Raw genomic sequence first — 13,163 nt, 5'->3', positions numbered from 1 at the left:
GGAAATACTACTTTTATATATAAAAATATAGCTTGAAGAAAATTTTACGCATTTAGCCATAAAATATTTTACATTTTCCATAGATCAACTTTTCTCCATTAATGGAAAACATAAAAAAAATATCTCAGAAATATATAAAACTGATACTGTTCCAAAAATTACATTCTACTGATAAAAAACTCCTAATTATTTTCAAAAAAAACATAATAAAAATTTAGGCAAGTCTGAAAGCTACATTCTATGGGATTGATTTTCCAATTTTTTTTTTTCAATTCGAAGTATTATTTTTTTGTAATAGAAAAAAAGTTGTTCAACAAGAGGAGAATACATGTTTCAGTCATAAATTCCTTTAATATATTCTCCAATTGTTGAACAGTAGTATTTATCAAAGAGTAAAAACAGTGTTTATCATAAAAAATAAAGTTCAAAGAGGAGAAACAAATTCAAAATAAATAAGAGGGAAAAGAGAGAACAGTGAAAAAAGACAGTGAAAATAGGAATTATTAAATTTTCATCTAAAAAAATTTACTAACAAACTTTTTACTTTCTATCAAAGAACAAAAAAAAAAGAGATTTATCTAATAGAAATTATTTTTTTTTTAAGTTTAATTTTGGATGAAAATGGATGAACAAAATTAAAAATTAAATGTATGATCAATTTTAGTGTTGGGTTGAGTTTAGTTTAATTCAGGAATTGATTCATTTACAAATGAATCATTCCTTTGATTCTGTTTAAGACTACCAAGTCATTTGAACAGTTTTTTTCTAGTTTTAAAGCAATCAAAAGGGTAAACATTTGGATATGACATTTAGTAATAAAAAGCTCGTCCCCTTTTTTGGTAGTCTATCCGCACATTTTCTTTCCTTCCCAGTCTAAAATTGATGAATATTCAAATCAGAAGATAATTGAATTAAAAATGCACAAATCTTTTAGTCCACAATTCAAAAGAAAATTTTTAAGGTGTTGGAAGATTAATGCCTTCCTTTGTTGAGTGTTGACAACATGATTTTTATAAAATTTATTCAACTCCTCGCAATTTTTCTGGTCTCCTTAAACAGAAGTCCAGGACATTAAAAATGAATATTAAGAAGGATTAAGAACCAATGTTTACCGCTTCCAAGTATTAGCTGTTCGAAGCTTTGATAAAATGAATTAATCCTTGTGATTCAGGCTTATTTCCCCCAACACTAAATTGAATAAACTTGGATTAAGGATTCTGTTTTTTGTATGTATAATTAATGTATCTCTGTGTGTATTATGTAATGTGTATATATTTTCATTTCTGTTACGTAACATATATTATTTTTGTTAATTTTGTATACACCTTAAAAAAAAAAACTTTAAATATTTGTATACCCAAAATAAGTTTGACCTATTTGTTTTTTTCTGTGGTGGTTGTATCATGCTCTTCAAGTTTTCCATGGAAATTAAATAAAGTTTTTTCTTTTTTTTGATTTAATTTCACAGTCTCTTGTGAACAACGCTCTTTTTTCTACACAAAAAAGCTAAGCTTTTTCGTTTAGGTATTATGATATACTTTGTTGTTAAATTTGTTAGGATGCTTTAGTCAAAAAACAAGACTCGTTGAGTCAAAAAGGAGCTATTAATTTTTGAAAAAAATACTCCAAGTAAAGGCTGTTATATTTGAGGAGAAAATTCATAATAGGTACCTTCCCCAAAATTAACTAGAATGTATTTTACTTATCTCGGAATCGGAGTTTACATCTTGTGTAGAAAATATGAGTACATCAAATTGTACATTAGGTTGAAAAATGGAAGATAGACGAAAATTAAAAGTAAAATTTTTCGATATATACCATAGTTTAACCACAAGTCTAAACAAGTCTAATATCCGATCAACCTTAAATGTCCCAAAATTGCATGTCTAAATAGAAATAGAATCTTTATAATTAGTTTGCGGTTTCGCCAACAAATGTCGTGGTTAAAAAAATGCAAGGTATGCACTCTTGTCTGATTTACACGAAAGATAATACAAACATTAGTTTTAACAATATTTTCACACCTAATTCGGGCAGAGTGCCAATGGATGAATGAAAATCTCTGTGTGTATCTTTAAAACTTCGTTTAGTTTTCGGGGTTTGGGGTAGACAGGGAAGCAGTGACCGTTGTTATATGAATGAAATGATTTCTGGTTGTTGATTTTTTTTTGATATTAATACGAAGTTATTACTTGTAATAAAATATAAACTATAGTAGAATATAAGTGACCTTATTTCATGTTGAAATACTGTTACGTTCATGAAAAATGAGTATAAATTTATCATATATACGTTTTTCGTTTTAGTACATACTTGCATTTAATACACCAAGAGCCGGACCTGGTAAAATTTGATTGTGTAATAGCTCGTTTTGTAATTAACCAATCAAAAAATAACTAAACCGAAAGTTGCAGAGTTTGAAGGGGTACATCGTTTTCTCACATCACTTTGGCCCCATTTCTGTGGGTTGATTTATTAGTTAATTTAGATCCTAAAAGGTAAGTGATTGAAAAACACATTAAGTGAATAGTCAATTAGTCAACTAGGCAATTTGTATGACATAAATATAAGAAAATGTTCTAAAAATATCGTAATCTAGGCAATTTGTAAGACGTGACTGTAAAGAAATGTTCTAAAAATATCGAAAAAACGACAAAAACCAAAGTTTTTTTTATGTTTTCTTTTTGGAAAATATATATGAAAAAATTTTACTCTTAATTTTCGTCTAGTTTTCCAATGAATCCATCTTGAAAATTTGAATGATCAGCCTCAAATATTTTCATACACTCATTTTTTTGGTAACGTCCTGGAAGATTTCTAACAATACTCCATACTTCAATTTAAAAAAGATCTGATAATTAGCTGAAATTAATTTTTAAATATGATTTTTTTTAAAGCTATTTTTGGAAGATCTGCATCCCAGTTTTTTTTTAATTGACACTGATTTTAAAACTCATATGAGCTTTGACTTTAAGATTAGAGACTAATATAAACATGAAAAGAAATTAAAAAAATATATGTTTTTTATAAATCTACCTTTTGAAGAACTTTTTTTTCTTCACCTTAAAAGCCTGTAAATATTTTCTTTTATACAAAAAAAAGAAAGATTTTTTCTTAAATTATTTAAAATTTGTGTAAATTTATACGAGAAAAGCATTAAGTAAAAAATAAATTAGTGAAAGTGTTTGTTCGCTGTTTATTATTCTTGAAATATTTTTTCAAAGTGCTGCTTTTTTAAGTAGAAAAAACATGATTTGTGCTTTTTTTGCTTTTTTTTTTTTTTACATTATCGTGATTATATGTTAGGCGAAAAGAACGAAAACACTCATGTAACGAACTAAAACGACCACAATAGGTTTTAATGGTAACCTGTTTTTTTCGTTATAGTAATATTTCTCATTTCGATTTGTATCCAAATCAAATAGTTTTCAAAAAATTAATGAAAACACCATGAAAATATTTCGACGATTACAATATTATGGTTGTTTTTTTTCGTAAAATGAGCGTTTTCATACATCGACCATAACAAATTGTGTATTGATTTTTATAAATAAAAAAAAAACTTTATTTGATTCGTGCAATTTATGTGATTGTTAGAAGAAAAATTCGTGTTTTTTAACGAGTATATGCATTTTCTGAGAGCATATAAATATACTTAACAAGAAGAACATATGTGAGGGTGTGGGAATGTACGTGTGTGTGGTGTGTGTGTTTGTGTTTTAATAGAGTGGGTGATAGTGTTTTGTGTGTGTGTTTGGTATTTTAAAAATTTAGTGTTTACATTTAAAATATGTTTGTGGTGTAAAATCGTTACGATTTTAAGATTTATTGTACAAGATTATAAAAAAGAAAAATGTAAAAACTGTTTAAGAAACTGAACTAACTTTTTTATTCGATCATAAAAACTACGATCTACGAATATTTACGATCATTTCCAAGTCCATTTTATTATTTTATATATGTTCTTCGGACTTTTAACTAGGAAATTACTTGCAACATTTTCTTAAAACTCGAGATTACACATTAAACGAATGCAATCATAGTTTTTCATACTATTTTTACATTTTTATTTCTTGTACTTGTATAAAAAAAATTAACAACATATTACAGGATGTTCCAGTATTTTTAAGTTTATACTTCCAACTGGAACACTTTGTACTATGTTGAATAAAAAATTCTGGTGGTTTTAAAAAACATGGTGAGAACAATTTGTGATTAAAAAAAATTATGTTATTAAAAATATTTGTTGTAAAAAATAAGTAAATATTATTGCCCCATTAGAATGCAGCTTGCGACGATACCTGTAATAGCGATCTTGCAAGACCATTTTGAGGTCCCTTCAATATTGATTTCCTCAGCTTGTTCAATTGAATCAATATGAGTGTCTGGGTCCACTGAAAAGGTTGTTCTGTGCGAACGAGGCGGGACGCGGAAGTGGTCACGGACCGGAAACAATAACAAGATACACACCAAATACAACATCGCATTCAAAAAATTACACAAAAATTAATTAAATCAAAAATTAAAAAAAAATAATAAAAATATTCTTAATTTTAAAATGGGGGGATTCAATTTTTTTGTTTTTTTTGGCTCGATTCTGGAACAAGAATTTATGTGAACACTGCAAATTTTAAACTAGTTTTTTTTTTTTTGGATAGGATTTATCAAGGAAGGAATAATGATTAGGTTGGAATTTATTTTAAGTATAACCCAAACGAAATAATTTCCACTTCTTTGTATTCTTTTTAAAAATTTGCTCACGAGGATATCTAAAATTTATATTAGATCCCTTAAAACTTGACTTTCGGAAATCACTTCATAAAATTTTTTATAATTTTATAAAAATACACTTGTTGTTGAATTAATGATGGTTTGATTTGAAGCCACTGTAAAAACTTTTACAGAGGCTTCAAAAATAAATTATTAAATTTGTCTAACATAAAAATATTTTTAAATGAAATTAAAATCTGTACTTTTTGTACCATTGTCAATTCCAACACATGCCAATAAGAAGAAAATAAATAATTCGATGACCTTATTTAATAAATTCGAATATAAATTGATGAGAATATCAAGATTAATTTCCAATTTTTTTTATACATTCTTTTCATTTAATAAAAAAGTAATGAAGTAAAATTACGAATGTAATAAAATTTTCTTCTTTTAAAAGAAGTATTTATGGGTTTATTGTTAAGAAAATATTCGATATTAAAATGTTAAAAGCTTCGCCATAAAAATGTCAATATCAAAAAGTTTAAATTTAAGTTATTTTATAATCTACTTAAAAAATATAAGCTTTTTTTATTGATATAATTTGAAAAAGAATAAAAATAAAAGAAATTTTAAAACTTTCTCGTCAGGAAGCACTTTTGTATTCAACACGAAAATAAAAAATTTTATTATATAAATAAATTAAAGATAGAAATTCGAAAGACAGTTATCAACGTTCTTTTTCAGAGTGTCCCGGAAAATTCTTAACCCGTTCGCACTCGTGTTATGAGCAGAAATTTGTGAAAATTTCTCTCATCACGGGAGTAAGGATCTAAGCAAAAAATATTAACATCCAAAACTTTCGAACCTGTTTCGAAAATAATTGATACAGAAAAAAGATTACGGATTAGTCATCAAAGAATCATATTCATCAAAAATTGTTTATTGATATAATTTGAGAACGAATAAATCTAAAAGAATTTTCATTTTATAGGTTTTCCGAACATTGATCATCGAAAAAAAAAGTTTAATGAATATTGAGAATGTACAAATTGAAGTAGAGACTGATAATAATAAGTGGAAGGTATGGTAAGTGAAATTATATGTGCGATATTTTATCTCTTTTAACTGATAAAATATATTCATTATCGCCCCTAATGGATGTGCGGTTTTATTGGTTAAATATTTAATATGCATACTATACTACCTGCTTACCGGGTGATTCGAGTCTTTAAAATTATCAATAAATAATATATCATGAATAAATTAAGATTCTTTGGAAAAAATCAATTGAATTGTGCGATATTTGTGCGCAAGTAATAAATTTTGATGGCAATACAGACTCCGAAAATATTTCTTCAAATCAATTCAACCCAAGTGTTTTGGAACGAATGTTCCTGTACTTTCTAGTCTATGATTCGTAAATAATTAATTATGGATTTATTTATAGCCCATACATGTATGTACAATCAAAAATAGGCCATTGGTTATGGTTTTGTAATTCGAATGTGGGGAAGAAATTCTTGTTAAATGAAAGTTTAATAATTTATAAAATAATTAATTCATTTTGTTCGAAGTTATTTTTGAATTAAATTTATTTTATTATTTAAAACAAAACCACAACTGTATTTTATGATTATTTAATATTTAATATATCAGTGATTTTTTCGTTTGGGTTTATAAATTGTAAAATTTCTTCGGATAAAAGGAGTAAGGAAATGTTTTTTTTGGAAAATTTTATGATATACAAATGCAGTATTTTATTAGCCGAGCTGAAACATTCAAACATCAATTTTCCTGTAAAATCATATTTCTATCATTTCAATGTTCTTCGGTTCTCGTAAAACTCTGAAATAATGCCGCATTTCAATGAAATTTAATTTTTTTTGGAAGATCTCTTGTTAAGTTTAAGGTCTTACGTAAATTACTTATAAAAATGAGATGATTTATATCAATTTTTAAAATCAGTACCCATTTTTCAAATAACAATCGATGTATAGGCAATATACATTACATAAATGTAGCACAAGTGGCTTAGAGATAGTTTGCAACAAGTTATTTGAAAAAGTTGTTCTTTTGAATTAAAAAAATATGATTTTACATTTTGTAAATTGTAAATACAAAAATACTCTCTTGAAAAATATTAGGCAAATATAAATCCATAAAAATAAAAAAATAAAAAACAAAATAAATAAAAAACCCAAACATAACGGACACACAAAAAACCAGAAAAATTAATAAACCAAAAATAAATAAATAAATAAAATTACACACATTTAAAAATATTGACACATATATATATTTAATATTATATTATATTGAGTTCTGCGCGCAGTATTACAATCGCCATTTTTTTGTTTTTGTGTTCGATTTCTGTGATTTATAAACAAACCTGTAATGGCGATTTTGGCGGACCACTTGGATGTGCCGTCAAGCACACTCTGCTTCACAGCTTTCATATGGCCAGCATGACTTTTATCTTCAACACCAAACACTGACCTAGATTTTTAGTTGGATTTTTGGGGTAATTTTTCTTTTTTAAAGTTAAAATTGACCACACACTCACACTTGATAAAATGTTTCAAAATTTATTTTGTTTTAAATTAATTTTTTGAAACATTTTTTTTTGTAAAATAACGACATAAAAACATTTAAAAAAATAAACCAAAATTAAAAATAAAATTACTGTAAAAAATTTAATTATTTATTTATAAATATTTTTAATTTAAAAATATTTCAATCATTATTAAAAAATTATTTATAAACTTTTTTTCAATTTAGAGCATCAACGTGAAGTATTGAAATATTTTTAAATAAAATAAAATTTATTTTATTATTATTTATAAAAACCTCTACATTTTGTAAGAATATTCCATTTTTTTTCAAATTAAAATTGACGTGTGACAAATCGATCAATAATTTCCAAATTTTTTCTATTTTGTTAATGTACAGTGTGTCGAAAGATAAAAAATATTCTAAGCAACTTTTACTAATAATTTCTAGGCAAAATATTAAGAATCGACCCTATTTGTCAATTTGTGGTAGGCTAAGTTTAAAGTTCCGATTTCGGTTAAATATCTTCGGTTAAAAACGTGACCCATCAGCTTCTATGACTGTGCAAAATTTCAAATCGATATTCCTATAAATAACGAAAATATGAGGGGGGTGTCTTCATCATAAATCAGAGCCACCTATTGAATATTTCCACGAACTAAGATTGAAAATAAGTATAAACATTTGTTCGAGTTTTCAAAGCTTATTTTAAAATTTTCACAAGGTGATGGCAATCCTAGTATTTATGTGCAAATACAACATCATTATCGAACTAAGTGATGTGTTTCTGACGCGTTGATGTTTTGTGAAAATATATTTTTCCACAATGATGAATAATAAACTAACTCAGACTTGAGATTTAGACTCACACAAAGAACTCATCATATAATATTCCGTCAACACAAGCGTTATGCGTTATGTGTTGTAATCGTTTAAAGTTTTGCATCATTATTGTTTGTATTACATCAAACTTTTTATAAATTCGTTGTCAACATGGTAGTTGTGTCAACGCATTACACTTTAATGCACTTTTTAAGGCAGTTGGTGCAGTAGAAGAATAGTTTGAGAGAGAGAAGAGAAATTGTTTGACTATCGATATTTTATGGATATATTGTTATTCAAGGCCACACTAATAAATATTTTCACATAATTTCCAACTTGATAAAACTTTGGACACCCCGGTAGGAACTAAGTTTTCGTTTATCAAGTAGTGAAAATAGACATTTTCTTATTAATTTTTATTATAAAATTATAAAGAAATCAATTTCAACCCCCAACAAGTTTCTATTTAGTCCGCTCAAGATAATACACAAACGAGATTGAGCAATATAAATCTTGTGGATCTTCTGAATACGGATTTTCGACTGTATAACATACAATATAAAGAGGTTTAACTGTAATCAATAAATTCTATATAAGATGCATTTTTCTTATCATATAACAACCAAAAATATTTGTATCCCCATTCATAAGTCTATTTATGCATGTATGTCTGTATGTATTTATATTTGTAAATATATTTTCACAATTTTCCATCCATATTTTTCCATGTTTTTCTCTCTACTTATATCTGCTCTCTAAATTCTACATATATGCAGTTTAACAAAACAACAGATCAAGTTTTGTAAAATGAAAAACTTTTCTTATATAACTTGTTTAGTTTAGTTAGTCTGTATATGTATGTATGTAAAGCCATTCAACCCATTCCCACCCCCATCGTATGTATGTACACCCACTCTAATCACAATAAGAATACAAAAATAGTTTTTTTTTTCGATGTTGGTTTTCAATTTCGCATTAAAGACCATGCATATATAACTTTTATCAGCTTGTGAGTTAAAGTTTTTTTTTGTGTTAGTTGTTGAATAAAATTCAATTTTTTTTGCGTATTCTTTCTTGTCGAATATTCCCTCGAATTACATAGTTTTCTAGGAGTTTTGTATTGGCATGATGGAATAAAATATACCACTAAATGTTATAAAGTACAAGGTTTTTTCTGCGAAAAAAAAATTTCCTCTCTCTTCTGGAGCAAAAAAAAAAAGAGAATTGTGACAGAATTATTCTTTTTTCTTGGGTTACATTATTGTAATTTTCGAAAGAATCTCATAAAATACAGCTCATGTTACTCGATTATGATAAAGATTTCATATACAAAATTAAATTTTTGAATCTGATTGAAAAATTTTCCGTTGTTACAAAAAGAGAAGCATCCGTAAATAAAAATTTTCACCGGGGTGAGTCAATCTTAAATAACTGTCAAATACTTCACTTGGCCCTAGACTTTTCTCGGAAAAACAGCAAGATTATTAGAAACAGGAGAAGAAAAGAAAATTTAAAAACATTATTGGACGATGATATAATAAAAAATTTGTATTTTGTATAAAAGCTTTTGATCGTAAACTTTAATTAAAAAGTCGTTGTAAAGCTGTACCATTTTATATAGACCTGGTGCCCATCACCATAGATTTTCATTGACAACTATACTCCTAGAAAACTGTGACAACTCTCGTGTCAGTGGCTCTCATTGTCATTCTCATTTAACGAAGAGCCGTTTTTTTTCTAAAAAAAATGCCAAAATAGTTTTGTCCGGAACTGGATAAAAAGGGAGGTTCGTTGTGCAACAATTCCGAATTGCATAAAATCGGAATTTTTAAATTATCGGAAAACAAACTATCTCCTTTAATACAATTTCGTACAAAACAATTTTTGCGATTGTTACTCAAATATCTACTTAATGGATTAACAAATGAAGGAGTGGGATATACCATATATTCCCTCTTTAGTCCATAAGGAAGATTAAAGCCTGTAAGGGCGATCAAAAAGTTTCCAAGTAACGTGAAACAGAATGATCCACAAATTTTCGTCGATATAAAAAGTTGTTGGCTAAGGATAATTAAGCCACCTGCAATACAATTTTAAGAGGAGTATTTTATCAATGAAAATTTTTGTCGATGGGCTTCGGGACTATAATGTCGTTTAAAATTATTTTATATTTTAGAAAAAAACATCATCTACTTACAGCTCATTAAAATAACATAATAATATTTTCTTTACAATGTACGACGTAATATGTTTTACAAGTGAAAACTACAAAAGAAAATTCCTCGTAAAATTTTTCATTACCTACTTGTATTACTTCAAGAAAAATCAATCAAACTTTGATTAAAATATTAAATTCGTATTTAATTAGTTGTTAATAAAAAACGAGATTGAATACCGGTTTTTATCTTTTAGCGAATTGCCGAAAGCAGAAATGAAGCTATTGCTTTTGTACTGATGATGAAATTTAAAAAAAAATTTCTTCAAATATTCATCGATCCTAAAACTCTCTAGCAGTCGCAATTTAAGTTCGATTTGAATAATATTTTTAAAATTATTAGAATTTTCATGGTTTAATAAATAAAATTTTCCAATAACATATAAACTTTTCAATACTTGATGATTATATAAATTTAAAATAAATGATATTTATCATGGAAAAAATTGATTGACAAATTTGATAAGATTATCAAATAAATTCATATTCATTCAGCGCCAGCCAAACTACACATCATATAACGATAACAAATTTAATTATTACCCCCTTATTTAACGCACCCCGCAAGCACCCCTTGATAAAAATAATTTTAAAATATGTAGGTAATAATATAATAATAATAATAAAAAAAATATGATAAATTACATTTTTCTTTTTTTGAGTGAAAAAAACCTACTCACGGAGAAAAAGACTCTAATATTGTGTGTGTTAAATTATGGAAACATATGAATATGATTTTTAACTAGATTATGAGAAAAAACCCGTTGAAAAGTTTATTTATGCCTAAATCTAAAAATTTATGACTATCTGCGCTTCACGGTGTTACCCGCGATTAAAAGAGAGTGATATTACCCGCGATAAAAAGAGATTTTCAGAATTTTCATCGTTACTGTGTAAGTTCCTGTATGCTATCCTATAGGAACCGTGCATTTTTCCGAGCCTAAGTCATTTTCTGACCCCTAAACTGCCACTATGCAAAAAATCAATGATTTGCTCTATGAAAAATCGAAACAAATCTACCCCACGGGAACCATAGATTTTACCAGGATAAAAAGCTTATGTGATATTCCAGACTATAATCTATCTCTGGACCAAATTTCATCCAGATTCGTTCTGGCTTGATTGAGTAACAAACAAACATCCATTCATCCACAAATCAAAACTTTCGCGATGATCATATATGTCAGATTTAGCATGAATTTGAAAAAATGGAGACTAGTTTAAATAATGATGCATACTTGATGTGGCGTTATTAGGACATTCAAGATAATTATACATAATATGATAATCTTTGCAGGCAGAGGATGTTAAAAGAACCACCTTTTAATAAATTGTCGGAAATATTACTGCACAATTCATATGAAAATATGATAAAACGTTTATATAAATCACCTCAAGCTGTATGAGCTTACGCTTTATGCTATGTATATGCATCAACAACTGCTCATGCATCAGTACGAACGACACACAAAGTATATTTTCCTAGAAACGTCCTCAAAGTCGTAATATTTTGATGTACCTCTATCTAGTAAAGTTTGTATAACTAAAAGGTAATCGTTTTTAGGTAAATAAATTATTACGTTGTTTGAATAGAAGGTAAATAATTCTCACCTAGACTAAAAGTGGTCTCAATGATATAAACAGGCCCGTGGACGGGAATCTTTCAAAAGGGGAGGGGGTGGAATAACGAAAATACTAGAAAATGAACTCTATCACTTTTCCCCGCGGTCCCAACCCGATGCGAGGCTTCTAGGCAGTTGTATAATCTGTGTAATGATTAATCCAGCCCTAGTTTCAAATTTCTGTGCTTTGTAGGTTAGGTTGGGTTAGGTTAGGTCGCCCTATAAGCTCAGTTGGTTAAGGCGTAACCTATTCCGTCTGTGGTATGCTTAGGGTAGCGATTCCCGCCGTCGCAAAAAAATTAATATAATTAATAGATATATGCTGGTGTAGTGCATGGTATATGCATGAAGGAGCTGCACTCAGCCTCTGAAAATGAGGAGCTCCTAAATGAAATTATCAACGAAAAGGTGGTAAAACACATATATGGTATCACAACGGGCTCTATAGCCTAAGTGTGTCCTTCGTGGACAGCCAATATAACCTAACCTGTCCTTTGTAAGTTGTCAAAAAGTATCGTGGCCATAGACCTCGATAAAATTTTCTCTAACTTTTTGAAAAAATAGAAACGAATGAATTCTAAAATTAAAGCATTTTTTATCGTTTTTTTTTTTAATTAATAAAAACGATATGTGCATTTTTTCGATATCGAATATAAGAAAAAACAAATATTAACTCTACAAAACAAAAAAAATGGAATATTCTTGCAATAAATGAAAAAATGCTATAGATATTATTTATTTATCGTAAAATAAAAATAAAAATAGTTTGATAAAAATATTTTTTTAAATATAAACATTAATTTACCTGATAAGCTCGAATATTTCTGGTTTTTCACGTTCACGCTGTTTCATACGTTCTTTCATTGCTGTTATAATACTGTTCGCTTTATCTTCGGCACCATGTTTCGAACTCTTCTCAGCAGCTCCTAGAATTAAAAAAAAAGATTTTGTTGAATTTCGATAATTAATTATTACGCCTAATCAAGTTACCCAAGAGAAGGAGGAAGGAATCCTGGAATTTTGGCAATTAATTTCGTTTCAAAACTATTTTTATCTTGTACATCTATTTTGGAAATTTAATTTATTTTCGACAGTCGAAAAAGTAATATATGTCTTTTTGGTTGTTGTATTTTATCTTATTTCCTGCCTATATGCGATTTTCGTAAAGCTTATCGAGCTGGCAAATGACGAAAAATAGACTCATGGTCTAAATTTGTACCGATTAGGAAAAAAACAGACTA

The 13,163-nt window shown here is 27.6% G+C and overlaps 1 protein-coding gene across 7 annotated transcripts in view; it reads right to left on the bottom strand.

The window, feature by feature from the left end:
• LOC123300715 (protein unc-13 homolog B) overlaps nt 1-13,163 on the bottom strand; it is a 367,411-nt gene that overhangs the window by 16,993 nt on the left and 337,255 nt on the right. For 5 of the 7 annotated variants that reach the window (XM_044883344.1, XM_044883338.1, XM_044883341.1 and 2 more), the window contains 2 exons: nt 12,728-12,848; nt 7,103-7,209 (listed from right to left, as the gene is read on the bottom strand). In XM_044883344.1, the coding sequence (XP_044739279.1) occupies nt 7,103-7,209; nt 12,728-12,848 (228 nt within the window). Of the gene's footprint in view, nt 1-4,301; nt 4,409-7,102; nt 7,210-12,727; nt 12,849-13,163 lie in introns of all 7 variants that reach the window. The other 2 variants (XM_044883339.1, XM_044883343.1) reach the window with 1 other exon arrangement.

The sequence above is a fragment of the Chrysoperla carnea genome, chromosome 5 (assembly GCF_905475395.1).
Source record: "Chrysoperla carnea chromosome 5, inChrCarn1.1, whole genome shotgun sequence".
NCBI classification, from domain to species: Eukaryota; Metazoa; Arthropoda; class Insecta; order Neuroptera; family Chrysopidae; genus Chrysoperla; species Chrysoperla carnea.
This window is presented reverse-complemented; position numbering and strand designations above follow the sequence as displayed.